Source organism: Equus przewalskii, chromosome 2 (assembly GCF_037783145.1).
Source record: "Equus przewalskii isolate Varuska chromosome 2, EquPr2, whole genome shotgun sequence".
Classification (NCBI taxonomy): domain Eukaryota; kingdom Metazoa; phylum Chordata; class Mammalia; order Perissodactyla; family Equidae; genus Equus; species Equus przewalskii.
Window position 1 is genome coordinate 16,929,325 of NC_091832.1, and position 15,672 is coordinate 16,944,996.

Sequence of the window (15,672 nt, forward strand, 5' to 3'; positions counted from 1 at the left end):
ATGAGAAGACAAACCACAGATTGGGAGAAAATACTTTAAGAAGACACATCTGATAAAGGATTGTTATTGAAAATAGACTACTTCAAGAACACTAAAAACTGAACAATAAGAAAACAAACAATTAAATTTAAAAATGGGCCAAAGATCTTATCAGACACCTCACCAAAGAAGATATGCAGGTGACCAAAAAGCATGTGAAAAGATGTTCCACGTCATATGTCATCAGAGAAATGCAAATTATAAAAACAATGAGATACCACTACACATTTATTAGAATGGCTAAAATCCAGAACACTGACACCACCAAATGCTGACAAGGACAAGGAGCAACAGGAGTTCTCATTCATTGCTTGTAAGAATGCAAAATGGTACAGTCATTTTGCAAGACAGTTTGGTGACTTCTTACAAAATTAAACTCTTATCATACAATCCAACAATCACATTCCTTGGTATTTACCCAAACGAACTGAAAACTTATGTCCACACAAAGACCTGCACATGGATGTTTATTGTAGCTTTATTAAAACTGCCAAAACTTGGAAACAACCAAGACGTTCCTCAATAGATGAATGGATAAATAAACCGTGGTTTAGCCAGACAATGAAATATTATTCAGCCTTAAAAAGAAATGAGCTATCAAGCCTTGAAAAGACATGGAGGAAACTTAAATGCATATTACTACGGGAAAGAAATCAATCTGAAAAGGCTACATACTGTATGATTTCAACTATTTGACATTCTGGAAAAGGCAAAACTATGGAGACAGTAAAAAGATTAGTGGTTGAATGGGTGAGGTTGACTAGGCAGAGAGAGCACAGAGGATTTTTAGGGCAGTTAGACTATTTTGTATGATCCTATAATGATGGATACGTGTCATTATACATTTGACCAAACCCATGGAATATACAGCACCAAGAGAGAACCCTAATGTAAACTCTGGACTTTGGGTGATTGTGATGTGTCTGTGTAGGTTCATCAATTATAACAAATCTACCACTGTGGTGAGGGAGGTTGATAATAAGGGAGGCTATGCATGTGTGGGGACAGGGTGTATGGAAAATCTCTGTACCTTCCTTTCAATTTTGCTGTGAAGCTAAAACTACTCTAAAGAAATAAAGTCTTTAAAAATAAAGCAAAAGAGTGACATCAGCATCATGGCAGAGTGAGGTCTCACAGAAATCTTTCCCCTCCAATATACAACCAAAAAAGACATCCATAATCCAACAGAGGACATCCAAACACAACACAAAAAACATCGGAGGGACCCACGCAGCCATATGATGGAGGGCGGAGAGACTGGAGCCTGCCTTGGAGGAGGGGAAACAGGGTAAGAGAAATCTTCGCTCCCTCCTCTTAAAGACTGTGATCAGGGACCGTGGGCAGCCTCTGAGAAGAAGGGAATGGGGCAGGGGATGGTTGTTCACGGGAACATCAAGGACTCCCGAGGGCCCTGGCAGCCTAGAGGGAAGCCCTCTACCGGGGTGGAAGCTTTAGCAGGTGTGACCTTATCAAACCAACATCCCAGGAGAGCAGAGGGAGAAGACCCCAAGAGCATGCAGGAGAAAGCACCCCTCCCCCAACCCACTCAACACAGCTCCAGCCCCTGGATTTTGGCTGCAAGCAGAGGGCTCAGACTATGTGGCTCTTGACCCCCACCCAGTGGCACTAGGCAGTAACCGCAACCAAATAATGCCAGGATACTAAAGCACAGAACAACTCCCTATAGTGATATCAAATACTATATTAGATCTCCGGACCAGAGAGAAAATAACAAGTACCCAGAAATCAGTCCTAAGGACACAGAAATATGTAATCTAAATGACAAAGAATTCAAAACAGCTATCATCAAAAAACTCAAACGAGGTCAAAGAGAATTTAGAGAAACAATTCAATGAGTTCAGGAGCCACTTTAAAAAAGAGGTTGAAACTATAAAGAAGAATCAATCAGAAATATTAGAGATGAAAGACACAATGGAAGAAGTAAAAAAAAATATGGATTCCCTGAACGCACAAGTGGGTACCATAGAGGAGTGAATCAGCATAATCGAAGATAGACATGTTGAAATGCTCCAGTTAGAGGAGGAGAGAGAACTAAGACTAAATAGAAATGAAGAAAGTCTCCCAGAAATACCCAAATCAATTAGGAAATGCAACATAAGAATTATAAGTATTACAGAAGGAGAAGAGAAGAATGGAGCAGAAAGTGTGTTCAAAGAAATAATAGCGGAGAACTTCCCAAATCTAGGGAAGGAAATCCATGTGGAAGAGGCTGCCAGATCTCCTAAATATGTCAGTGTAAAAAGACCTACTACAAGGCATATAGTAGTGAAACTGGCAAAATTGAATGACAAAGAAAGAATACTAAGGGCAGCAAGGCAGAAGAGAGTAACCCACAAAGGAACCCCCATCGGGCTTTCAGTGGATTTCTCTGCAGAAACCTTACAGGCTAGGAGAGACTGGAATGACATATTCAAATCATTGAAGGACAAAAGCTTTCAGCCAAGAATACTCTATCCAGAAAAAATATCCTTCAGATATGATGGAGAAATAAAAACTTTCCCAGACAAACATAAGCTAAGGGAGTTTGTAGCCACAAGACCCCCCCTTTAGGAAATCCTCAAGAAGGCTCTCGTACCTGAAAAAAAAAGGGGAGAGAAAGAGGTTACAAAGTGTGGAGTAAGGAGATAAATAGGTAGACAGAATCAGGGCAGGATAGCAAATACTTAAGTATAGCATTAAAGACAAATGGAAGGAAAACACCAAAAATAAAGATAATCTTATCATTTTAACCACAAACTCATAACACAAGTTGAAATAAGATGTGAGAAAAACAACTTAGGAGGGGAGGAGGAAAGGGACTGAATCAGTTTAGTCTAAGGAAATTAGAGGTCATCAGAAAAGGGACTATCTTATCCATGAGATCTTGATGCAAACCTCAGGATAACCACTAAATAAAAAAGCAGAGCAGAGACACAAATAATAAATAAGGAGAAAATAAAGAAACACAACATAAAAAACTACAGAACTCGATTGGTAGACCAAAATACACAGGGACAACAAACACAGGTAATGCAGGAGAAGGGGAAAAATGTGTGATAAAATTGCAGCATAAAGCCCTCGTATATCTATAATCACCCTAAAGATAAATGGATTGAATTCTCCAATAAAAAGACAGAGTGGTGAGATGGATTAAAGAACAAGACCCAACAATATGCTGCCTTCAGGAAACACATCTCAGCTCGAAAGACAAACACAGGCTCAGAGCAAAGGGATGGAAGATGATACTCCAAGCCAATGGCAAACAAAAGAAAGCAGGTCTTGCAATACTTCTATCAGACAAAGTAGACTTCAACATAAGACAGGTAAAGAGAGACAAAGAGGGGCAGTATATAATGATCAAAGGGACACTCCACCAAGAAGAAATAACACATGAATATCTATGCACCCGACACAGGAGCACCAAAGTACATAAAGCAACTATTAACAAACCTAAAAGGAGACATTAATAATAACACAATAACAGTAGGGGACCTCAACACTCCAATCACATCAATGGACAGATCATCCAGACAGAAAATCAACAAGAAAACAGTGGAATTCAATGAAAAGCTAGACCAGATGGACTTAATAGACATATATAGAACACTCCATCCAAAAACAGCAGAATACACATTCTTCTCAAGTGCACACGGAACATTCTCAAGGATAGACTATATGTTGGGAAACAAGGCAAGCCTTAATAAATTTAAGAAGATTGAAATAATAACAAGCGTCTTTTCCAATCACAATGCTATAAAACTAGAAATTAATTACAAGAAAAAACTGAGAAAAGGACAAAGATGTGGAAATTAAAGAACTTGCTATTGAACAACAAATAGATCATTGAAGAAATTAATGGAGAAATCAAAAAAATATCTGGAGACAAATGAAAATGAAAACATACCATGCCAACTCATATGGGATGCAGCAAAAGCCGTATTAAGAGGGAAATGCATCGCAATACTGGCTCACCTTAACAAACAAGAAAAAACCCAAATAAGCAATCTCAAACCGCACCTAATTGAATTAGAAAAAGAAGAACAAACAAAGCCCAAAGTCAGCAGGAGAGAAATAATAAAAATCAGAGCAGAAATAAATGCTATTGAAACAAAAAGGGCAGTGGAAAGGATCAATGAAACAAAGAACTGGTTCTTTGAGAAGATAAACAAAATTGACAAACCCCTAGCCAGACTTACAAAGAAAAAAAGAGAGAAGGCTCAGATAAATAAAATTAGAAATGTAAGAGGAGAAATAACAACAGATACCATAGAAATACTGTGGATTATAAGAGAATACTGTGAAAAGCTATATGCCAACAATATGGACAATCTAGAGGAAATGGATAAATTCTTAGACTATTACAACCTCCCAAAGCTGAATCAAGAAGAAACAGATAATCTGAATAAACCAATCACAAGTAAAGAGATGGAAACAGTAATCAAAAACAGCCAAAAGAATAAAAGCCCAGGACCAGACAGCTTCCCTGGGGAATTCCACCAAACTTTCAGAGAGGATTTAATACCTGTCCTTCTCATGCTATTCCAAAAAATTAGGGAAGATGGAACGCTTCGTAACACATTCTATAAGGCCAACATCACTCTGATACCAAAGCCTGACAAAGACAACACAAAAAAGGAGAACTACAGGCCAATATCGCTGATGAATATAGATGCAAAAATCCTCAAAATATTGGCAACCCAAATACAGCAATACATCAAAAAGATCATACAGCGTGATCAAGTGGGATTTATTCCAGGGAAACAGGGATGGGTGAACATCTGCAAATCAATCAGTGTGATACACCATATTAACAAAATGAGGAATAAAACCCACGTGATAACTCAGTAGGTACAGAGAAAGCATTTGACAAGATCCAACAGCCATTTATGATAAAAACTCTTAACAAAATGGGGATAGAAGGAAATTATCTCAACATAATAAAGGCCATATATGACAAACCCACAGCCAACATCTATTCAATGGGGAAAACCTGAACACCATCCCTCTGAGAACAGGAACAAGACAAGGTTGCCCACTATCATCATTCTTACTCAGCATAGTACTGGAGGTTTTTGGCCAGAGCAATTAGGCAAGAGAAAGGAATAAAAGGAATCCATATAGGGAGTGAAGAACTGAAATTCTCACTGTTAGAGAACCCTAAAGAATCCATCATAAAACTATTAGAAATAATTAACAACTACGGTAAAATTGTGGGCACCAAAATCAACTTAGAAAAATCAATTGCATTTCTGTACTCTTAACAACGAACTTAGAGAAAGAGAAGTCAAGAATACAATTCCTGGGGGACTAGCCCCATGGCCAAGTAATTAAGTTCACGTGCTCCACTTTGGTGGCCTAGGGTTTCCCTGGTTCGGATCCTGGGCATGGACACGGCACCGCTCATCAGGCAGCATCCCACATAGCACAACCAGAGGCACTCACAACTAGAATATACAACTATGTACTGGGGGGTTTTGGGGAGAAGGAAAAAAAATATTGGCAACAGTTGTTAGCTCAGGTGCTAAATCTTTAAAAAAAATTGAGAAATAAATCTTTGTTAAAAAAAATACAATTCCATTTACAATAGCAAAAAAAGAATAAAGTACCTAGAAATAAATTTAACTAAGGAGGCAAAGGACTTATACAATGAAAACTATAAGACATTATTGAAGGAAATAGATAATGACATAAAGAGATGGAAAGAGATTCCCTGCACATAGGTTGGAAGAGTAAACATAGTTAAAATGTCCATACTACCCAAAGCAGTCTACAGATTCAGTGCAATCACAATCAGAATCCCAATGACATTCTTCATAGAAATGAAGCAAAGACTCCTAAAATTCATATGGGGCAACAAAAGACCCTGAATTGCTAAAGCAATACCGAGAAAAAAGAACAAAGCTGGAGGCATCATCATCCCTGACTTCAAAATGTATTACAAAGCCACAGTGATCAAAATGTCATGGTACTGGTACAAAAACAGGCAAACAGATCAATGGAACAGAACTGAAAGCCCAGAAATAAAACCACATATCGGTGGACAGCTGATCTTCTACAAAAGTGCCAAGAACATACAATGGAGAAAAGACAGTCTCTTTAATAAATGGTATTGGGAAAACTGGACAGCCGCATGCAAAAGAGTGAAAGTAGACCATTATCTCATGCCATACACAAAAATAAACTCAAAATGGATCAAAGACTTGAAGATAAGTCCTGAAACCATAAAACTCCTAGAAGATAATATAGGGAGTACACTCTTTGACATTGAACTTAAAGTTAAAAGGATCGTTTCAAATACCATGTCTTCTCAGACCAAGGAAACAAATGAACAAAATAAACAAGTGGGAGTTCATCAGACTAAAGAGCTTATGCAAGGCAAAAGAAACTAGGATCAAAACCAAAAGACAACCCACCAATTGGGAGAAAATTTTTGCAAATCATATATCCAATAAGGGGTTAATCTCCATAACGTATAAGGAACTCACACAACTCAACAACAATAAAACAAACAGCGTGATCAAAAAACAGCAGAGGATATGAACAGACATTTTTCCAAAGAAGATATACAGATGGCCAATAAACACATGAAAAGATGTTCAACACCGCTAATCATCAGGGAAATGCAAATCAAAACTATAAGATGACACCTGTTAAAATGGCTATAATCGCTAAGACTAAAAATAACAAATGTTGGAGAGGGTGTGGAGAGAAGGGAACCCTCATACACTGCTGGTGGGAATGCAAACTGGTGCAGCCACTATGGAAAACAGTATGGAAATGCCTCAAAAAACTAAAAATAGAAATACTATATGACCCAGCTATCCCACTACTCAGTATCTCCCCAAACAACTTGAAATCAACAATCCAAAGTAACATATGCACCCCTGTGTTCATTGCAGCACTATTCACAATAGCCAAGACATGGAAACTATCCAAGTGCCCATGGACTGATGATTGGATAAAGAAGATGTGGTATATATACATAACGGAATACTACTCAGCCAGAAAAAAAGACAAATTCATCCCATTTGCAACAACATGGAAAGACCTGGAGGGAATCATGGTTACCAAAATAAGCCAGACTGAGAAAGACAAATATCAGATGATTTCACTTATATGTAGAATATAAACAAACACATGGACAAAGAAAACAATTCAGTGGTTACCAGGGAAGGGGGTTGGGGAGTAGGCACAGGGAATGAAGGGAAGCACCTGTGTGGTGACAGACAAGAAATAATGTACAACTGAAATTTCACAATGATGTAAACTGTTACGAACTCAAAAAATTTAAAAAAAATAAAGCAAAAGAAATGACTTATTGATACATTCAACTATATGAATAAATACCAGAATAATTATGCTGAATGAAAGAAGCTAGACCAAAAAAAGTATATTCTCTGTGATTCCATTCAAGACTAGAAAATGCAAACCAATCTACAATGATAGAAAGTAGGTCAGTGTTTGCCTGGGGATGGGGTCCAGAAATTATTGGACAGTGGGTTTATAAAGGAACATGAGAAAACCTGGGAGTATGTCCGTGCTAATTATCTTGATTGTGGTGATAGTTTTAAGGGTGTATGTGATGTGTATGGTATCATTGATGTATGCATATATCAAGACTTAAACTGTAAAGCTTATTGTATGTCAATTATAACTTGTTTTATAAATATGAATTGATTTATAAGTTAATGTCAAAATAAGAAAAGAATCAACCCCCAATGGTTAGTCTGTATGGTGGATATACAAGTTAATACATTGAAATGCTCCATGAAGAAACGCTAAGTATATGATAGTTTAATAGGATGATTTCTAAAAAAAGAAATCATTATGAATACCTGGAAGGTTAGGGAGTTGGGGAAGGAAGGATGAGAAAGCATTTAAGTAAGAACCATTTGAGACACTCTTGTCCTTTTCTTACTGGTGTGGTGAGTGGAAAGTATATTTGATGTGTCAGTGGAAAGTACCTTTTTCCTCTTCATTTTACCTTCCATTGTTTCTTTTGCATGAAACCCTTCCTAAGTATTAGGGAATAATTCAAGGTGGTTGCCCCTGGCCCAGAGATAACGAATTTGAATCCAAGGCATAAATTTTCAAGTTCCATCTCTTAACATCCTACTGAAAATGCCATTTACTCTTAGTCTGCCTAATCCCCATGGCTTGTTCTCCTCAGTCCTACACACCTCCAAGCAACGAGTTCAAGATCAGCATGAAATTGGAAGCACAGGACCCCAGGAACACCACATCCACCTGTATTGCCACAGTAGTTGGACTGACAGGTGCTCGCCTCCGCCTTCGCCTTGATGGCAGCGACAACAAGAATGACTTCTGGCGGCTAGTTGACTCCGCTGAAATCCAGCCTATTGGGAACTGTGAGAAGAATGGGGGTATGCTGCAGCCCCCTCTGGGTGAGTAACTAGACCCAAGCTCTCCTTAGCAAATTGGTTATCTTCCTAAAATTGTACATCCTGTTGTGGGAAAGCCTAGGGTTCCCTGCCTATCCCTTCTTTTTCATATAGTCCAGAAGAAAAGGCCCACCCAAAATTAAATGAGCCATAAAATCTGGACGTCTCCATGTCTACATTAACTCAGAATATCCAGGCTTCTCTTAAGCTCTCATTTTTCTAAGAAACCATACCGTTCATTCTTTGTCAGTTCCCATGTGTTCTGAGAGAGAGAATGGGAGCAGGTCTTTCCTTTTAACCTGCCTCAAAAAACCATGGAGCTTTCACCAAATCCTACAATAATAACAGGAGGTGAGGGGAAAATCTCCCAGTAGAAAGGATGACTGTGATAAGAGTTCCTTATCTCTTTTCCCCTAAGTTCTCACTTGGTCCTTCGAATTTTCTCGCTTTGAATATATTATTAAGTAAAATACATTATTTTATTTAAACTAATAACCCCAGTAGATTTTTCTCCTCAAGATCAGATTCTTCTTTTTTTTTTCTTTTTGCCTCAGTATACCTGACTGATTTAGCCCATCTCATCAACTGCTATCAATCGCTATTGCAGTGAGTCTCGATGGAGGCTAGAGAGAGGGGTTATTGGCTGTGGGCTGTGTTCCCCTCAGGAGGCTGTGCTAGATTAATTGAGTATTAGAGGACACATATCATTTGAAAGAGCTCCCCAAGTGATTGTTTAACATTTTCCCCATTAAAAAAAATTATATGTGGGGCCATCCCTGTGGCACAGTGGTTAAGCTTGCACGTTCCTCTTTGGCGGCCAGGGGATCGCCGGTTCAGACCTTGGGTGTGGACCTATGCACTGCTTGTCAAGCCATGCTGTGGCTGGCATCCCACATATAGAGTAGAGGAAAATGGGCATGGATGTTAGCTCAGGGCCAATCTTCCTCAGCAAAACGAGGAGGCTTGGCAGCAGATGTTAGCTCAGGGCTAATCTTCCTTAAAAAAAAAAATTGTGTATAACAAAATTTCAAACATAAACAAAAGTAGAAAGAATAGCACAGTGAATGTCCATATATCCTTTATCCTTGATAATTATCAATATGTAGTCAATCTGGTTTTATTTGTACCTGTACACACTCCCTGGCCCCTTCTGCTCAAGTCCCAAACATAGTATCATTTATCATTAAATATTTTGTATGTATCTCTCATGGATAATGTTTTTTAAACATAATCATAATAACATTATCACATGTAAATAAACTAATGATAATTCCTTAATGTCAACAAATGTTTACTCAGTGTTTAAATTTTCCCTATTGTCTGTCTGCCTCTCTCTATCTCTCTGTGTCTCATAGTTTCTTTGAATCAGGATCCAAATAAGATCCACATATTGCAGTTGGTTGATATGTCATTTAAGTCTCTTTTAATCTATGGGTTCTCATTCTCTCTTTTATTTTTTCTCACAGTTTATTTGTTGAAAAATGAAAGTCGTTGTCTTTAAAATTTCCCACAATTAGGTTTTGCTGATTTATCTGTGTGGTATCATTTAACGTGTTTCTCTGTCCTTTCTTTCCTGGAAATTGGTAGCTAGATCTAGAGGCTTGATCAGGCTCAGGTTCAATTTTTTCATGAGAATATTTCATAGGTGGTGGTGTTTACTTCTATTAGGAATCATATATGGCCTTGTTGTCTCTCATTTTGTAATGTAGAGGCCATTAATGCTTGTGGGCTGGATCAGGGGTTGACCGATTTTCTTAGAGGGCCAGATAGTAAATATTTCAGGCTTATGGGCCATACATTCTTTGTTGCAACTAGTCAACTTTGTCCTTGTAATGCAAAAGCAGCCATAGGCAATACATGAAAAAATGGGCAAGGCTGTGTGCTAATAAAATTTTATTTATAAAAAGAGATGGCGAGCATGCTGGCTATAGTTTCCTAACCCCTGATTTAGATCCATCAATTCATTATGGTTGAAGAATAGGAAATTTTAATCTTATCATTCCATCCAAAAAAATTAAGTGGAATATGTCTATTAAAATAAACTTTCATCCACTATTTGGTTATCCTGAGGTCTAATTCATGCAGAAAAGATAATTTAAATGCTTGATTCTTTATTTATCAATTTTTAAAATAATGAATTGGCTTATTAGCACCCTCCAAAAATACTTAGGACAGTTTTGTTTTCATTGTGTAATATCATAAACTCAAGGATTCATACATATTTGATGTGTTTCACTCCATTGCACTAATTGTTCTTATTGATTCTTGAATTGTCCCACTTTGGCCTCATAGGAGCCTCATCAAGTTGTCTCCTGACTCTTTATTATTTGACTGCTCTCTTGGATTTGTGAAATTTCAAAGTGTTCCAGGCTCGTCTTGTACATTTCCTGCTCCAAATATGCAATCAGCTATTTCTTTTAGGTGCCTGGGCTCCTTTCAGTGGGAAATGGTACTAAGAGACCATAATCTGGGCACTAGAGTGCTCAGTGCTACTGGGTTGGTCATTCTTTCTAGGTATTTTTGGTATAGAGAGGTAAGAACTGCCTTTTTAAAATTATTAAGGCAAAAAATCATTGATTTGTATTGATACTTCCTACTAGAATTCAGGACAATGGTGTTTTTACTTACTTCATCTTTAATGTCTTAAATCTGCATCTCCTTTGTACCACAGTAAAATCTTAGTTCTCTTTGTCACTAACAAAATAACTCATTTGCTTCCTGCTACAGTACATGTACAACAGTCTCAGAATATCAATGCCAATACTGCCGCCATTATGATTACTGACAGTGTTTGAGTTATTTGCATTTCTTTTTTTCTTACCCTCTTGGGAAATATAGTCAATGATGTGTTATAAGGTCATTGGATCAGTTTCTGTCTCAGTGGCAGTGCCACCACCTTGATGTAAACAAGGTCATTTGTTTCATTTTATTTTTTATTTTTAGAGATAGTCTAAAAAAATTTTTCCATTATAAATATGTAAGTGATATACATCATTCTTAAAGTCAAATCTATAAAACAATACATTCAGAGAAATCTCCTTCACCTTATTCCTTTCTTCTGCCATAGGTAACCACTTTCTTTTAATTTTATAGCTTATACTCGATTTTTTAAATATATAAACAAATATATCAGTGTGTGTGTGTGTGTGTGTGTGTACATATTTTTAAACACATTTGTATCCTTCACCTTGTTATATAAATGACAACATACTATACATACTTTTCTCAACCTTGCTTTTTTCATTTAATAATATGTCCTAAAGATGACTTCTTAGTGGTATGGAGATATTCCTCATTCCTTTTTATAGCTTCATAGTACCGTATTGTTCCCAGCTTACTTTATGAATCACTGTTTAGAAGCATCTTGATAGGCTATTTAAAAATAGAGGTTCCCAGGGATAATGGTGATCATCTAAATAAAAATCTTTCCATAAATTCTCCAGAAACATACAGATCAAAAAGGAAATCAAACCACCCATAACTCATGCCTAAACATAACTGAGTCAAGAATACCACAAATTTCAATTACATGTTGTCTACATGTTCAGATATAAAGATCTGAAACCACTAGAGCTAGTACCCAACCATACCAAAAGGAAGAGTCTTATGTACCCAATTGCATAGCAAAGGGAGAGAGCAATGGGGGCCTCACAGCCAGAATCACCCCCAGGAAAAGATAGTCCCATCCAGAGTGGGAAATACTAGAACAAAGCTCAGACCTTCTTAATTAGAGCATTGGCCACTGGGGAATGAGAAGGAAGAGAGTGAATTGAAAGTGTGAGAGACTTTTAGATAGCAGCCTTGGGAAGAGGACTGCCTTGCGGGCAGAGGCAGACATAGTGTTGAAGCAAGGGGTGGTAACTGAGAGTCATACGGAAACAAAAGAGAATCATAAAATCGAAAGACATACCAGTCTCCCATCGCATCCCAAACAGCCTCGTCTACTAAAGAAACTGCATTTCACTATACCAACAGAAAACTCATGACCCAAGTTCCTTGCCAAGATAGAACCTCCTGTTTTTGCTGGTCCAGGAAAATATAAGACATTTTAAATGATTAGGCAATAGCAGTAAATATCCATAAAAGGCTTCTATATAAAGAAAAACAGAAGATGAGCATGAAACCACTTTACTGAAAATTCTACTGCCAAAATCAGTGACTAACCAGAGGAAAACTATTGTCCAACAACCCAACTTGAATTAAACAGGTATTGACAGAGATGGAAAATTACCTTGAATCATAAATTTTAAAAATCAGACTAGACATGCACAATAGACAGGAAGATGTGAAAATAGAATTATCCACACTCAGGGAAAAAAACTGAAGACAAAGTAACCTCAGTTGAAGACTCCATTCCAAGGTGCTCAGTGGGACAGTAGCTTCAACTGAAAATATGATAAGGGACGTTGAGGAGAGAAATAAAAACAGCCCAGAGGATAAATATTAGAAAAGGTTTTTAAAAGGTATCAGAAAGGAACTGTTAAATATAGAACATAGTCAACAAAGATGCAGTGTGTATATGTATGTGCGCACATAGAATTGGAGTCCCTAAAGAAGATAAACAAAACAGTGAAACAGAGTTAATACTTAAAATTGTAATACAAGTTTTCCAAAAGTTAAGGAAGACCTGAACCTACATAGTGAAAGGGCGTACCTTATTCCTGGGAAAATTGGTTCAGATGGCCAACTCTAAGATAGATTCCAGTAAAACTACTGCACTCTAAGAGTAAAGAATTCCTCTAAGCTTCCAAGCAAAAAGGCCAAATTATTTACAAGGGAAAGTCAGGTTTGCATCATACTCCTCAACAGCTAAGCATAAAGCAAGATGAATTGGAGCAACATTTTCAAGAAATTTCAAGGAAAGAAAATGAGAGCAAGGGCTTTATATCTAGGCAAGCTGTTTTCCAAGTATTGAGATTATATGAAACAGTTTTCAGCATGCAAGAACTCAGGAAATAGTGTAACCCCAAGCCCTGCCTGAGGAATCAGTTACAGAAAGAGCTTCATCCAAACAGAGGATGAACCAAAACAAAGGTGGAAACAAGAGTAGAACAGGATGGTAAAATCACCTGGATCCAGTGAAGAGAGAGAACCCACACAGTAATTTGAACACAGAAATTTTAATATAATTGTTAACTATAACAAAATTGGAATAATGAGGGATTGGCTAGTCAAAAGGAAGGAGAACTCAAGAATGTAAGAATAGCAGGCGTGAGAAGCCACTCCACTGGGCCTGAGATAGAGCCTCCCCTCCTCTGTCCTCAGGGCTGAGACATAGACCTTGGAGGGGACACAGCTGTGGCTCACTTGAGAGAGAAGTTACTGTGGTGCCACAGCAGTGGAACTTGCTAGAAATTTGCCCTCTAGGGTGCTGGGAAAACTGTTCATGGTGAGGTATCCCTCTGGAGAAACTCTGCTACAAACTGCTGAAGGTGAGGAGGGTAGTGCTGCTGCTGCTGCGGGCCACTGGATGCTGCTGGCTGCCGTGCACTGCGGGAAACAGACAACAGAGGAAATGGGAATGCTGCAGGAGCCTGCCAAGCAAACCCTCCTCTTATAATATCTCCAGATGGAATCAGGATACCACTGAAAATTGATGACCCAGGGGCCGGTCCGGTGGCACAGCGGTTAAGTTCTCATGTTCTGCTTTGGCGGCCCGGTGTTTGCTGTTTCGGATCCCAGGTGCAGACATGGCACTGCTTGGCAAGCCATGCTGTTGTAGGTGTCTCACATATAAAGTGGAGGGAGATGGGCACGGATGTTAGCTCAGGGCCAGTCTTCCTCAGCAAAAAGAGGAGGATTGGCAGCAGATGTTAGTTCAGGGCTAATCTTCCTCAAAAAAGAAAAAATCATATTGATGCTTTAAGTCAAATCCAACTTTATACTGTATTCAGGAGACAGACCTAAAGTGAAGTGAATCAGAAAGGCTAAAAATAAAAGGGTGATCAAGGGTATATGAAGAAAATTCAAACAATATAGTAGCAGAGGTTGCAATTCTGATATTAGACAGGGTAAAATTCAGACCAGGATGCATTAAACAACACAAAAAAGCCACTTTATAATGCTTAAAGGTGACACGATTCACACTGAAAGTGTGATCATTAAAAATATTTCAGTACCAAATTACAAAGCATCTATCTTCATAAAAATAGAAATTATGGTAAATGCAGGGAGGGTTAGACAAACACTAATAAGAAATTTAACACACCTCTCTCAGGCGAGATAGGCCAAGAGGACAAAAAGTAAAGATATTGCAGACTTTAATGAATAGAGTAGATCATATGTATGTGTGTGTGTATATATATATGTATGTGTGATGCATATCAAACTTTATACCCTGGTAAATGCCCTTCCACCATGAAGTTTAAAACTCTTTAAACAACTCTTGTTTGACAAAAGGAAATATAAACCAAAATTGCGGAGTTGCTAAAACATAATGCTAATAAACATCACATGTCAGAATTTTGAGATACAATGAAAGCGGTGGTTGGAAGAAAATGTATAGCCTTAAATACTTGATATCAATAAAAATGAAAGGATAAGGGGCTGGCCCCATGGCCGAGTGGTTAAGTTCGCGCGCTCCACTGCAGGCGGCCCAGTGTTTCGTTGGTTCGAATCCTGGGCGCGGACATGGCACTGCTCATCAGACCACACTGAGGCAGCGTCCCACATGCCACAACTAGAAGAACCCACAACGAAGAATACACAACTATGTACCGGGGGGCTTTGGGGAGAAAAAGGAAAAAATAAAATCTTTAAAAAAAAAAAAAAATGAAAGGATAAAAATTAAGGATTTAAATTTTCAATTCAAAAAGCTAGAAAAAGAATCACAATACAAAGAAAATACAAAGGAAGAAGAAAAAAGAGTAAAAATAGAGATTAATGAGGTAGAAAATAGAAAAGCAATAAATTAAAATACTGAGCCTTTGGGGAAAGAATCAACAAAATACACAAACCACTAGTTAGCCTAGTAAAGAAAAGCACAGACAAGAGAAGGAAAACTAAATAGATTGGACTTGAGAATTCTTCAAAATTAGAAGCTTTTGTGCTTCCAGGGACACTATCAAGAAAGTGAAAAGACAACCCACACAGTGGGAGAAAACAGGAAAATCTGTAGAGGCAGAAGGTGGATTAGTGGTGTCCAGGGACTAAGATGAAGGGAGACCAGGGAGTGGCTGCTAATAAATATGAGGTTTCTTTTTGGAGGAGTGATGAAAATGTTCTAAAACTA

The 15,672-nt window shown here is 38.0% G+C and overlaps 1 protein-coding gene across 41 annotated transcripts in view; it reads left to right on the top strand.

The window, feature by feature from the left end:
* The window catches only part of SCMH1 (Scm polycomb group protein homolog 1), a 184,678-nt gene that overhangs the window by 72,519 nt on the left and 96,487 nt on the right, over positions 1-15,672 (top strand). For 40 of the 41 annotated variants that reach the window (XM_070610066.1, XM_070610099.1, XM_070610069.1 and 37 more), the window contains one exon: positions 8,210-8,444. The exons of the other annotated variant lie outside the window; for it this stretch is intronic. In XM_070610066.1, the coding sequence (XP_070466167.1) occupies positions 8,210-8,444 (235 nt within the window). The remainder of the gene's footprint in view (positions 1-8,209; positions 8,445-15,672) is intronic. 41 annotated transcript variants of the gene reach the window in all.